Below are 15,060 nucleotides of genomic sequence, written 5' to 3' on the forward strand. Positions count from 1 at the left end.
GGTTGTCAAAAAATGAATCCATCCCCATATGTATAGACACAGAACGCTTCCCTTCAATTCTCTGTTTTCCATCTATAATTCAGTTCATCTGACATAAAGGATACTCCATTTCAGCACAAATACAACTCAGTGGAAAAGTCAGAAGCACATTAACTTAAATTCTGTTTCCACTGGAGGAAATGGCAAAATGCCAGTAGTTTCCCAAAGTCACTAAAAACTCTGACTCTCTGTTGCTTCTCTTGTCCAGTGCCCCAGTTTGGAAGCGTGTATCTTTAGCAAACATCACTATATTTTTGGCATTTTCTGTTCCCAAAAGATTAAAACAATGAACAACAGTGTAAAACTGATTTGACAGTCTGTGCCACTGCAACCCCAAATTAAAATCCTAAATCAATTACGCTTTTTTTTTTTTTTTTTTTGGTAAATCTAATACATCAAACCTCTGGAAGAACAGAACAAAAAGGTTAGCATTACCTCTTTCACTGTTCTTCCTCACACTCCAGTACAGTACTACAGCTACAATGACATTTATCTGTTCAGTTATATATATATTTTAAACTATTAGAACACAGCAACTCCTAACTGTTTATTCAGGATGCCACTTTCTTTTGAAAAATTGTAATTACTCCAATCAAGGGACACAATCTGGGTGAAACTGCAGTTATCACAGATTATGAAACCTGAACACTTCAGAAAGCAGCACAAAATGCAAACTCAATCAGAGCAGGATCTGCCTTCAAATAGTTCATGACAAAGAAATGAATAAAGTGTGACTCCCCATCTCACTCAGAAGAACACCTTAAGCATGAAACCTCCTCAGAGAAAAAACTCCACATCTACTTCTAAATAACATCAGGTCATTATTTTTCCCATAAACATTTTTGTATAAACAATGCTTCTTTTTTCTCCACTGTTGCCTTTTCAGGCAAAAAACCCCCAAAGCCTGACATAGACTGGCTACCCGATAAAAGAAATCCTATCTAATAGATTCTTTTGGGAGCTTTGTTTACAAATACAAAAAAGAAAATAAACATAACTTCCCTTAAGTTATTCTTACATAAAACCACATTAGCTTGCTTTACTCCCATTATATTTCATAGATGTTTATTCTGTTATAACGATGTTGAGTGGATTATGAAAGCTTGAATTTTTTTTTCCAGTTACTTGAGGTTATAATTTAGATACTCATACAGCTGAATCCCAGTGCATTCTTTATTTCACGAAATCAAGTAGTAATGTTTTTTGCATGATCCCATCCTTTTATAATTATTTAACAAAGGGCTTTTTTTCTCCTAAAGTTACACGTGTAGGCAGTGTTGTCCCCTAAAATGAAACAGAACTTTTGGATGAAGTAGTTAGTAAACTGATTTCATGAGAACTGAGCAGGTGACCTATTTACCATTTTCATCCTGACCACTAGCTTCTGGCGTGCCTTGTCTCTGGTCCTCCTCAGGTGCTTCAGGGTAGATAACAGCTGTATCTTCTTGCTGAAGGAATTCCTCAACATTAGGGTCATGGTTTTGCTCATTTTCTGCATCAGAATCACATTCATCTTCTTTTACTAAGAATGAAAAACAAGACACAAGATATGAAATGAATACATCAAAAAGAACATAAATGAGATTCAGTAATTCACACTGCCAAATCTCCCTCTATCCAAAGATTAAAAAACTCTTAACAAATACCACAGTAGGTCAAGACCTTTAAGATGCCGGATTACTCTGAGTTTTAAAACAGAGAACCAGTAGCACGATATTTTAAAACTTAACACAGCTTGCCTCTTCAACTCAGTGCATTTTTATCATTTCAGATTTAGCTATTCCTCTCAACTTCCCTGCAAATCTTAAATGCAACATTAATTATGATTTAGCCCTTGTAGTTTGAAGGCCAGTTTACCATCTTGGCTCCTACATTTGCAAAAGGAAATGTGTTGCCTTCAAGACATAATTTTTAATGTTATTTATAACTGTTCATTAGCACAAGCCCAGAAGATATTTAAACTCTGAGCAACAAGAGTTGGCCAGGTGAAATGCAGCAAACTTGAACTCTGAGTGGTTTGTTCTCTGGTGCTGAAAATGGCTATCAAAAAAGTTTCAAATCTAGTTAACAACCTGCAACATTTTCCAGTTAAAAACTTATAAAAAGAACCCAATGAACAACTGTATTACAAAGATAACAGATAATAAATATTTTACTTAATGCCTGTATAATAAATATTTGCTATCAAGTATTTGCCTAAATACATTGTTCATAGAGTTTATTTTTACCATGATGGAACATTCTGTGAGAGCTCTGCCTGCAGCACACTAAATCATGACAGATGTTCTCCACTATTAATGTAAGGAATCTTTTTAATAGGAAGGAGTTTTACGATTCATCTCTCAGTGTGAAGTCACATATTCAATTTACAATTTGACACAGTCCTTTTATGACATGAGGCAGTCTCTCACATACAGACTGTAATGCAATGCATAATGTAGCTCTCCATACTTGTGTGGACAGGTCTGACCTCACAGGAACTGAAAAGAATGTGTGAATCTACAGTTTTAAACATATCAGTGTTTAGATGTAGGGTTTGGTTGGCTGCTTGCTTTTTTTTTTTGTTTCTAAATAAGGCTTACTCTGATAATATCTAGTAAGGGCATTAAAAAAACCTCAAACAACAAACCCAAACAACTTTAAAAATGATGGGTTATATGATAACTTTTTGTCAAGAAGAGAAATAGAAAAAATAACAAAGCATCTGTTTTTGTTTGAGTCTGAAATCGAAGTACACATTTTATTTTGCCTTCTGCGTAACCACTACAAACAGGAGTTTGATTTTATTTGAGAATAAAATATAGTACTAGCTTAAGCTTATTTTTGTATAATCCTTAGTAGTTTAAAACACTATCTTTAGACTTGTACAGCTGTGTGTAAACCATTGCTCTTCCCCACTCTGCTCTTCAGAGACACGGTGCTGCAGCAGCTCCGTGGTCAGACCTGGGTAAGAGGCTTCTCTGTGACACTGCACTGGTCACCGACACCTCCAGGCCACGGACACACAAAAGGTGCCCAGATAATTTTTCCTCAGCTAAAACACTATTTACAATTTAAGACTTCTAGCACTTTATGAATAAGGGACTCAGATTAATAAAGAAATACCTGTACATCCAATTACATCTGTCTGAGCTTCAGGCCCCAGGATTTCCTTTGTTTCTTTTCCAGCTGAAATAGCACATTTCACAAAAAGAACAACTATTGAAAAAAGCCCACAAAACAAAACAAAACAAAACAAAACAAAGCTCCCCCCAACAACTTAATATATATTTGAGTTAGTTTTTCAGTGATGTTTTCAGTGTATATATTGCTTATATTTAAATAAATGTTGTTTCAAAAATACAGATTGTACATTATTTCAGCAATGTGTGATCAGCTGAACCACAAAGATATTTGACAGGTAAGGAAACAAAATCTTAAAAGGAAGCAGTAATAAACATTATTATTTCAAGAGAGGTAAAGACATGGACAGTGCATTTCTCCAGCAAATACACAATCAGCTACTTAAATGACCCTGTCTACAAATGTAGCTATCTAAAACACTGGAATATTATTTCCAGAAACCAGATTATCATTAAAAAAAATACATTTACATTATTTTCTCCAATTAGCAGTTTTCAGAAATAATTGATAATTTGCTGGTAATGTCTGCAAACAGCAAAGTAATGTGTTCTCTTTCTTGTAAACCATCTAAAAACCACTTATGGTTGTGATTGCTTAAACAAAAAAAGGATTTTAAACATGTGCTCCCCACTTCAGAACAACCGTGCAAGATTTCTGTGCACGAAGAAATCTTTCATATATTGATTCCAATACTCAGTATGAGTTTGCAGGTCCAACCTGCCACCCAAGCTCTGCCAGCTCTGCTGAGCTACAGCATTCAAGGATGCAGCATGGAAGTTTTAACTCACTACAGGTTGTTGGTTCAAATCAACACACGGCCCAAGTTGCTCCTCATTTCAGTTCACTGGACTGGGAAGTTCCCATAGGAAAAGCCACTGCTTACTTTTCTGTCAGTACCTGGCTTACAGCAGGAGTACATAACAAAGTTATGTTGGTTGCTTTGCTCTTTATCAGTAGTAGGCTACGCTAATATATGGGAAACTAAACTGTAATTTCATAGTTCCATTAGGGAAACCTTGGATGCTTCAGACCTGCAGTGCAGAAAAAGACTCCCAGGTGATCCAGGAGGTTAGACCACACAGCTGCTACATCTGAAATGGCAACTGTTATACTTTTATTTACCTTGTTTCACTCTACCTCAGTGAGGGAAAAAAATCCTTTTATTTGGCAAGTCAAATGCCCAGGACGTTCCAGCTTTTTAATTACAGGAGAAGGCAATATCTCCTTTATGTGGAAGATGATAAATGCTAAAAGAACTCTAAGTTCTCAGATAGTACCAGTTTCCTCAAAGGGAAAGCTTGTTAATTCTGTCTACTTTGACCAAATCCCACAAATCTGCAAATAGTGACAAACAAGAAATATGTTTAAAAGGAAACTGTAACTCTTTAAACTTACATTAATTTCAATTGTCAACTTAAAAATAAAAATAAAAAAATAAACCTCAAACCAAATAGTCTGTATTTCATTGTTCACTACTAGATTGTGAACTAATTACATTTTTGGCTCACAATACCAGAGTTGGTTCACAATTTGTAAAATGGATAACTGGATGCAATGCAAATTTAAATCCAAAATTTAATTTCTTAAAATCAATCATGATGCAAACTCACAGTTTTCCTCTAAAAAGGGTTTGTGATTTTTCTCCATTATGAAATAGGGTCTATGGAAGGGGAGTATTATCAATAAGTTATTACTCACAGAAATTTAAATTATAGTGTCTCTAGTAAATTCTACTGGCTTCAGTACTAATAAAAGCTATGCTTCCCAAGGGAATGTGAAGGAATTTATGGCATTATAGATTAATGTCAGTGAAGTTAAAATACCTCTCAATTCTAATAATCATAACCTCTCTTTGGTACTGTCTCTTCCCAATAGCTAAAAGTGGGGTGTAAGACAGGGAAGAGCCCTTTTCCACAGCGGATGATCTTCCCTAATGCTATAGGAATAATTAATAATTTGAAAAATGTTAAGTAGAGCTCCTTCTTTATAGCTATGTATGGTCCAAAGAGAAAGGCAACTTTGCAGTGATGCCCTCAACCCCGGTTATCAACCAGCAAATACAGCTGCTGGGAAACTGTGGAATGGGATATGAAGATGGGGGACACTGTTCTACCAAGCAGAAGTCAAAGCTCTGAGTTCCAGAGGAAACTCAAGCTACGTGCTGAATGACAGCTTAAATACAGGTCTCCATGAATAGCTTGCAGGGCATGAATATCCATCTTGGCATTACATGTGGTCATAACAAATAGCTGTAAAAGAGGTTCTTGAATTTCTATATCTCATCACTGCCTATGAGCTGCTGCTTAGAGATACGGTGGGGCTTCCGAGGGTTAAACACTAATGATTTTCAGATCAGAGGGAACAGTGTTAACTAGCAGCAAACATGCATGACAACTGCTGTCATAGGCTGTCTGTAAAGATCTCTTCAAGGCTAAGACACCTGATCAAATTTAAACCACTAGCAAAATGGAAATTTTGATTGTAGTCAGAAAGACAAACTTCACTGAAAATTTCCACTGCAGTGTTTATCTGCAGAGAAGGAAATAAATGCCAAAGCCCATCGAGGCAGTTTCTAATTTAAATTCTTTAGAGCTAATTTTCTGATATGCATATAGCAAGCACTATTAACAACTTACAGTATTGACTGGTTGTTTGCTTTTTGATCAAAAATATGCCACACCTTTTTAACCTTCCCCCTAAAAGATTTTGTTTTATCCCTCAACAACCAACCAAATGTAAGAACACACTCATGAGCACACAGGCTCAACCTAAATTTTCATGAGTTGAAGGAATTTTTGAGTTCCAGGAAAAGCTTAAACATGAAATATAACTTCGTTCATTTTGAAAGGCTATTTCAAAGTCTGGAATTTTTTTTAAGTTTTCAGTTTTTCAAAGATATCTTAGTTCTAGTTCTGAGACCTCCACATTTGCTAAATACTTACAGTACATAATAATGCTTTTTAAAGTGTATTAATACAGTAACTTTAACACTTGCTTTTTTTTTTCCCCCCACTTTTAATTGGAGCATAGGTTTTATTTCTAACTACAGTAAAGAAAAATCATATTACAGAATCATTACACACATGAATGCTGGCACACTGTCAACAACTCGTGCAGGATACACGTGGTTCACTTTTTTAAACCCATAGGACTGTTTCAGTTAAACCTCTTGAGAAACACACCTTATATATAAAACACCTGTTCTGAAGGTCTTTTAGAAATTCAGTTAGAATGACTGGAAACGGAAGGAAACCAATCTGATAGAGAAATGTTACGTGTGTTGTTTCTATTCTCGGGCATTTGCAAACAGAATAAATATGTCAAAAACTCATTCTGTCAAGTTCAGCTCAACTCAGAACTGCTCAGCACTACTTTACCAATGAAACACAACGGCTGTAATGTATGTTTTCTAAAGATAATCACCAGTCCTGAAGATGATACAACACCCACCCCTGTAGTTTTCCCTGTATGAGAGAGATCATGTATTGACTACCTCTCTCTTCAGATTTCTAACAGGCAACCAAGACTGATATTATGATTTTCAGCTCACACATTTCCTTCTAAGAAAGCTATAAAAAGAATAAATAGTGCTTTACCATAGCAAATCAAACTCCATAAAACCTAATGCAGCCATCATTTTTCTCATGTAATCATTGCTAGAAATTCAAACCATTTATTTAAAAGAACCTTATTATCAAATAAAAAACCCCTCCAGCCTGCTACAAAGGACGATCCAGAATACTGAGTTTGTAAAGAAGAAATTTATGGAGCAAGCCTGTATGGCAATTGATTAATCTTTTGTCTGTCTAAGCAACGATGAAATACTGTCTTCATCAGCAAAGACCAAAGCAGAGAGTCATTTCCTACATTGTGAATCTACAATCACAGTAGAATTTAAAATTAAATAGAATTTTGAAGTTTAGCAAACCAATTCTTAAAGGTTAAAAATGGTGCACTTTAAATACTGAGTCACAAAAAGATGCCTTCACGTGTCTAAAGCCCTGAAAACCCCCAGAAGGTTGTCTGAGGCAAGAAGCTGTGTGATGGGTACATCTCCAGGAAGCACCCAGTCCAAAAGGTCTTGACCCAGAACCTCTGGGAGCCAGTGCTCTTCTTCCCTCCCTATTTCAAGTTTCCTACACCTATGCTTGCAGGATTCAAGTCTACATACAGTCCACTTTAATGTAACTGCAATTTCTGATAGATACAGCCTGCAGGAGAGCAAAATATTACAGAACTAAGAAAATTACCTACCTAATAATTTAGCTCCAAAATACTCATTTCCCGGCACAGCATACCTTGGCAATAACAGCTATGTAAAAACAGGCTGAGCTGATGCTATTCTTTGAACTCTCAGCTGCTCTCTCTCAGCTGGACTGCAGTTAGGGACCATATGACTGCTTTCTGTTTATTTAGATGTGAGGTCATGCACTGTGTATTAAACCATCAGTTTTAAAAGGTGGATACTAAGAATTGCATCTGGAGTTCAGACACAAACAGGGATAAGCCAGAAAACATTCTGTATCTTTCAGGGCATTAAGGCCAAATTCCACAATAAATTTCATTAATTTATGCATCTCAATTTGGCTCAAATGTAAGCATGCTGTGTGATATTATGAAACTCAGTATCTGATTCCACAGTAAAAAAAAGGCCCATTTCCTGATTGCTTAGAATTTTCAGCTTCTAAAGCTGCTGCATAATATGTACAACATTTACCTCCTTGCAGTGTTTTCAAAATAGAGATTCATTACGACTTACATAGCCAATTCTCAAACCAATAATTGGAAAATTATTTTTTCTGTCTATATTTTACAAGGAAAAAGGCAGAAGCAGCTCACAAGGAAAAATTTACATCTGACTATTACTTCTTTTCATTATTTTGGCTAACTGCTTACTCCGCAAGCTGAGCAAATCCTCAGCCTTACAGGGAGCTATGTCAGAGACCTGCCAGGCAAAAAGACTTGGAAAAACTAAAAGCAAGTGGCTAGTCTCTGATCATCCTTTGGAATGCTGCACCTACAGATCAGACACTCCTGTTTAACAACGCCAATGGAATTAATGCACCTCTGAATCTGCTTCAAATACTAAATAAAGAACACAAAGTATGTTACAATACATATGTCAGAAACCCTCTTTTTTGATTGTGAATACTACATGTTATTTCAGTAATAAAATGAACAAAAAAGTTCTACTGAATCTTTGTTTTAGAAAACTTTCTCTACATAGCACCATTAGTGAAAATAAACATACCTTCATCTTCCCAGCAACTGTTAGTACTCCCTTCTCTTTCACTGTTTTCTGGTAACACTATATGGTCTGTTGGCAATTCATCTTCTGGCACACTTGCATCACAGTCTGCTGCATCCGTTACACTTTCTTCTTCCACTATATGCAATTTATCTTCATCATCTGAATCTGAGTTTGCTTCTACCACGTTATTATAATTGGTGACTGTGGACAGACAACAACAAAATACTGATCAATATACTTTTAGTTGACAGCTTGGAGGTCCAAAGCTTTCAGCACTCTGGCCAGATGGTGTATCTGGGGCATCTCCATGGAGTCACGTTATTATTTCTTCTTTCCACATGGGGATGGCAGAGCCTTGTGAGCAACTGACAGCTGCTGGGCTTCCACCACTGCTGGGGACCACAGCACCTCTCACTTGTGCATACCCAGCATAAGGCTGCACAAGGAAAGGCACTGCACAGCTCCAGAGTTGGAGCCACAGTGATGCAACAGAAGTCCAACCAGACCACTCCAATTTGGATGCCAGCATTACTGTATGTCCTTTAAGATTATCATGGTCTGGACAATAGTTTGCGAAACAGCACTGATACATAACATTTTGTTACAGGCAGATGTGTATAATGAGGATAGACCGTATGCACAGAACAATCAGTGGGGCACAAAGGAACCAAATTGTAGGGAAACAACTGGCACTGAAGACCCAGCAACCCCAGGCTGAGCATCCTCCAGAGAGGCAGCTCTGTCACTCTGGTCGGGTACCAGAGAGCAAGTCCCAGCCTGCAGGTGCCCAGGCCAGCCCTGCTCACCCAGTCCAGCTTCTCACTGGCTCCTCCTGTAACCAATGCCACCCCATGATCCCGCTGTGGGAATCAAGGAACAATAAGGAGATTTGATTCAGAAGAGCTTAAGTGCTCCTGATCCAAGCTAAAATGCTCTTGTAGCCCATTAAAGACTCAGTAGGATGAATGTGGAAGGAAAAATCACGGAGATCATTTAGAGGGGAAATCTCACATAACATTTGACCAGCCACCCAGAACAGGTAATAACTCTACTTTTTCAGCCTGGAGAGCATACTGCCAGAGTCTTGTGGACAAAGGATAACATGATAATATATATGCTTCTGTCATTTGGAAGCAGATTATTATTATTAAAATAGTCTTCATTTGTAAGCACAAAAGATCAATGACGGCCATTTCAATTTAAAATGTAAGGAACTGAAAGTAAACTGTATTAAGAAAAAATTACTTTCACAATGTGTTGAAATGTCTTGTTATTCACACTGAAGTTAAACTATGAAACATTTATATCTGTATGGGTATTACTTCTTCACTGCCAAGTTTGAACTTCTTACTGAAATGCTTCAAAATACAGTCTAAGAAAGAGAATAAATTTATAGATGAACAAACCAACATGACTTGTCTTGGCTTCAGCACTCCTTCAGTGGTTATAAGGATTATTCCTGGGAGGCACATAATCGCAGTACTTTATACCTGCATCCTGTCACTATTAGCCCACGAGAAGGCAGACTGATTCTTTCATGTGAAATACTGCCTATTAAGGTAGATAAACTAGACTCCTGCTCTTCTGAAGCTCGCTCTTTTTAAGTAGATATTTTAGCCATTTAAAAATGCATGTAAGCAGGAAAAGTGAGTAACATTATGAACTGACAGGCTACTGTCTCATTTCCTTCCAATTCAGGAGAAAAATGTCTCATCTAGAACATGAATGAGCATGACAAAAGAGCCTTTTGAATTTTAAACAATCATTCCATGTTTCCATATTTTAGATAGTGTTATTTGAAAAATGTAGAAAATCCCTACTATTCATGGTACTGACATCTTTTAAAACCAAAAATGTACGCAAATTGCCTAAAAAACAGTATCTGGTCCATTTCTATCAATAAATTGTTATTCAATTAATGTTCTGTAACTGATTTTGCAAAGTAAACTAGCTACTGTAAATGATGATGTAATAGAAGTGGAATGAAATAGAATGCATATATGTATTCCCTCACCAAAGCAGAAGAGATTCATGAATTTATTCTCCTGAGAAGTGGTAAATGCAACTTTAAAAAAGTAGGAGGAAATGGAAAAATCATTTTAGCCTTTTGTTGTGACTGGGTTTTACAGTGATGCTTAGATGTAGAGGATTATTGATACAAAATACCAATGTATTTACAGTTGCCACATGTAGAGATCAGTAAGAGAAGGGATCAAAATTTATAGGCATAAGTTCAGATTTCAGTGATGTAGATAATGAATAGTTGATTTTTTTAAAAAAATTTCCTGTTTAGTTTGGGAAATTAAGTGGAACCCCTTATATTATATTTGGATTGGTTTTACAGAAAATAAAACTGTAATCAAAAAGTTTCTCTTGAAGAATTACACTTATGGAGATAAAAACATCTTTTCCACATCACACATTTTGTGATTTCAGTCATAATCTATTCATCATCTATTCATTATGGCTTTCTTCACCTTGAAACATTTTCATACATTCTCACTATACTCATGTGCCAACTCTTCTAAACTTAAAAACTCCTCCTTCTCCATTAAAAGCAAAGAACAAATGGTCTTTGGGATTTCAGTTCCTTCCACTAAAAATCAGTTGTCAAAAAGGCAACACAATAAACCCACCAAGAAATCTGAGTCTAACATTCCTGTTTTCCTCTTACAAAAAGCTTTGGGGAAAATAAAACTGCCAAACCTGGATTTAAAAGGCCTTAGCACACTTGGGATGGTCCGGCAAACCATCTCCAAACACAGTAGAAAGTTGAGCACTTAAAACGATGGAAACTCTCATATACATACATGTAATTCTAACTAAATTATTACATGCTCTTTTCCTACCACAGGATCTCAGCCTCATCTAGTGCTGTGATAGCAAACATGAAGGGAATGCTCAATTTCATAGACAGAACTGAGTACTTGTAGCATCCTGTCTCGTTTGTTCAGATTGCAGAGTGATTACTCATTCTTTTTTATCTCCTTCAGCCAGTAGCGTTCCCAAAGCTTCACTAATAGGATGTTAGCCAGAATGGGATTCCATATTATATATTACAATATATTGTATATACTCATATGCAATATATTATAGCTACACATTGTATCATGATATGACTATATATTCTATATTATATATAATTTCCTTACATGGTATTCAGCAGGAATGCTTCAAAACATATAATTAACTGAAATGGAGTAGGGTGAAGACGATACCTCCACTTTACAGAGAAGAAGCTGGCAACTTAAAAACCAGAGAAGTTTCTTGGCAACCCTGGCATAGCCATGCCAGTGTAAGGCACCTCAGGCCTTACTTTTCAGAGGACTTTGCATTTATACAGCGTTTTATATATTCAAAGCTCACTTGTTTTCATTCCAAACGCAGCTGTGCCCAGAGACCAGGTACTTTGGCACAAGTGCCACAGCAACTACAAACATATAGAGATCACCTCCAAATAAGTGACCTTCCAGAATCACATAAAAACTCTTTGAAAGACAGAGAATAAAATCTAGTCTTTCATGGGAGCTTTCAAACACCTTAGAGAGAGTGCTTTTGATTCCTGCATCCCTCTACTTAAATTACTACGCTTTCCAGCAATTAAGGCAAGGGGGTTCTGGAGGTAACAGCTTCCTTTAATAAACAGCCCTGATTCATTCTCTGGGCACCATTCCTCCTGTGAAAAAATTATGTGATCACATAATTAAAGATCTTATCTTTATGCATACATGCAAGGAACAAATTAAAACAGTTTGAACAATCTTCATTTTGACACTTTCCTACTTTTTTTGAATGCTCAGCTTTCAAAGTCAAGTGTTTGATTTCAGAGAATGCATTAATACTCTTTAATAGAAACGATGGTTTAAAAAAAACAATCAAACCCTGTAATTTACTATATTTTTAGTTAATTAAAATTAAAATCCCATTACATGGTACCATACTGATCCCCGCACGGCTGCAAAGCTTTGCTTCAGCAATGCAAATTTGCTCCTGGTGCCCTACCAGACTAAGGGTGGGAGCAACAAATTGCTACCTTCATTTGGTCAGACAGGTTTTGGCTACATGTTTCACAGCTCTTTGTACACTTTTAAGTAACCCCCATGTGGGATCCAATTACAGTGGTAACCATCCTCCCCCTCTCCCTTCTTCAGTTCAATCCTAGAGACAAATGCAGACCTTCCCTATCTGTACATCATTTTGGGTGTTTTCTCCTCTCATCCTTGATGTTTCTTCAGAATAGTCACCACTGTAAGAAGCGGACAACAAGTTCACAAGCCTTGCTCAATGTCTGGCGCCACTGTAACTGCTGAAGTTAGGAGGAATACATTTAATTAAACCTTTTTGGATGGAGAATGAAATATACTCAATACAAAAGCAATATGTAGAGACTACTGATTACAACCTCTGAAAGAAATTCAATTGAATGTACATAAATGATGACTCCAAGGGGCTTCTAATTTGGCAAAATATTCCACATAAAAAATATAAACCACATGTAAAACCTCACTTGGAACAGTTAGGGCTTCCTGGTGAAGTAACAACATATATTTCAGATTTCAGTACTAGTTACTTTTAGTTAATGTAATTTAAAACAGTGCCTACTAAATAAAATAATTCAGCCTGGATCACAGAATACTGGCACCATCAGCAGTCAGCGTCTCCATGATGAGATACTGCTCTGTGAAAAGCCAGGACAATTAGAGAGGTTACGTCACCCTCAGCCACCAGCGCTCCAGGGACGGCTACCGGCCACAGGGGAGAAGAAGCAGACCACTGAAGGGTATCTTATCTTCAGCTGTAAAAGCTAAGTCAGACTCAGATCATGAACCATTACTGTAAACCACTGAAAACAGGTCTCCAGACAAGCACATATGACTTATCACACACGTACGGGTCGATTCCATTCAATGTATAGCATGCAACCTTGGCAAAAAAGTTTAAATTATTAATGCTTAGTTATTAATTTCAGCTTTACTTTCAAAGATTAATAGAAAGCCTCAACAAATGTATTACAAATTACATTGAAGACTATTTATTCTATAAAACCAATTTTTATATAATTACTATATAACATCTGATATAATTATGAAATAGTAATTAAAATACATGAAAAATACATTACTTCTTCTCCTGTTGATCACTTTCTTGAGACAGCATTCTGATTCTTAAAGAATAAATGACTATTTGAAGTTGAAGCTTTCATTGCTCTATAAGCAAATGACTGCAAAATGAAATGCAGAAAAATGAGTTCTGTTTTTTCAATTTTTACAGTCCTAGATGCAGAGCAGATGTATGATGTTGTGCAATTCTAATTAAAAAAGAAATGTGTTCAAATGCAAGTAGCAATTAAAGAGCTAAAAAAGACATATAGATTATTTTGCTGGTTGAATACAGCTAGGAAAATATGATACGTATGTCTAGTCAAATTCAAACATGATATTTAAAAGGAAAGAAGTTGTTAGTTCTTTTATTTAAAACCAGCAAACCCAGGAAATTCAAGGCGAACACTCATATTGTGGTGATAAAAGACTACAGGACTCACTGTTTCCATAGCATATCCTACAACTGGTGAATATCCAAAAAGACAAGTGACCTGGGTGCTAATAGAAGGAAGCTGGCAGCAGGTACCTGCTCACTGCTCCCCCATTCATATCCGCTCTCAGAATCATTACATGAAAGACAGCATTCCCAACATGAAAAATGATCCCATCAAATTCTGATAGAAATTTACTAATCTCAACAAGATAAAAACATGTGGCGGAATATGCATCAGAATGATTTGAGATCAGGTGGCAACCAGACAGAATTGAACTCAAAAGAGAACAGGATTCCACAGAACTAAGCCAGAATGTCTAACGTGTAATACCAGGATCTGGAAGCGTACAGAAGGGAAGGATGCTATGAACCTGTTACAACCTGTTCTTCAATACCTGACAATGGTCACTATCTTTTATGGAGAGTCTGGTCCAACATTCTTATTATCTGTCTCTTTTATATGACTCCCTACTTAATCCAAGATTTCCCCCTACTTCCACTGGGAAAAAACACAAACACCCTCAAATTTTTTAAGATGTTGAACAACATGTAACCAACAGATTTGAGTTGTGTGGGCTCAGTATCTCAACACTGAACGGGCTGGAGATCTAAATTCTGATTCTGATCTTTTAGAAATCCTACCTCCAAAGGCTCTTCCAATAAACGTTTTGAAGGCTTATGCATGAATACTCTTAAAAAGAAAGCTTTGATTCTACAAACTGGAACAATTCCTATGCTCTCTGAAGTGAATCCTTGTTTCATGGATTTCTAGTCTGACAGCCTACAATCATCTCTTGGAAACCATTTAAACTCTCTGTCAGTCCAGTTGACCTATATATTATTAAGCTCCAGTCTAAAAAATATTTTAAGCAAAACATATTGCAAAGTCTGAAATCTAATAATTTAGCATTCAATATTTTATATTTAGATTTTAGGGTATACCATTAATTGTTACTACTCCTGAATGAAATGTCATATTTCTGCCTCTCCACTGATAAGCTGCCCAATATCTTCAATAAAGTTAGACCTTTATGTTCTTTTTCTATTTTCCCTTTCAGTTTAATACATACACTTGACATACAACAATATTACAGAACCATGTTACCATCTGA

General features: G+C 36.4%; 1 protein-coding gene across 1 annotated transcript in view; it reads right to left on the reverse strand.

Annotated features, from left to right (window-relative positions):
• ZEB1 (zinc finger E-box binding homeobox 1) overlaps window positions 1-15,060 on the reverse strand; it is a 122,380-nt gene that overhangs the window by 15,167 nt on the left and 92,153 nt on the right. Inside the window, exons 2-4 of the mRNA XM_027890169.1 lie at window positions 8,414-8,614; window positions 3,145-3,207; window positions 1,400-1,561 (exon numbers count right to left, since the gene is read on the reverse strand). Of these exons, the coding sequence (XP_027745970.1) occupies window positions 1,400-1,561; window positions 3,145-3,207; window positions 8,414-8,614 (426 nt within the window). The remainder of the gene's footprint in view (window positions 1-1,399; window positions 1,562-3,144; window positions 3,208-8,413; window positions 8,615-15,060) is intronic.

This window comes from Empidonax traillii, unplaced genomic scaffold, assembly GCF_003031625.1.
Source record: "Empidonax traillii isolate 1590-97213 ecotype Southwest subspecies unplaced genomic scaffold, ASM303162v1 scaffold280:size897971, whole genome shotgun sequence".
Classification (NCBI taxonomy): domain Eukaryota; kingdom Metazoa; phylum Chordata; class Aves; order Passeriformes; family Tyrannidae; genus Empidonax; species Empidonax traillii.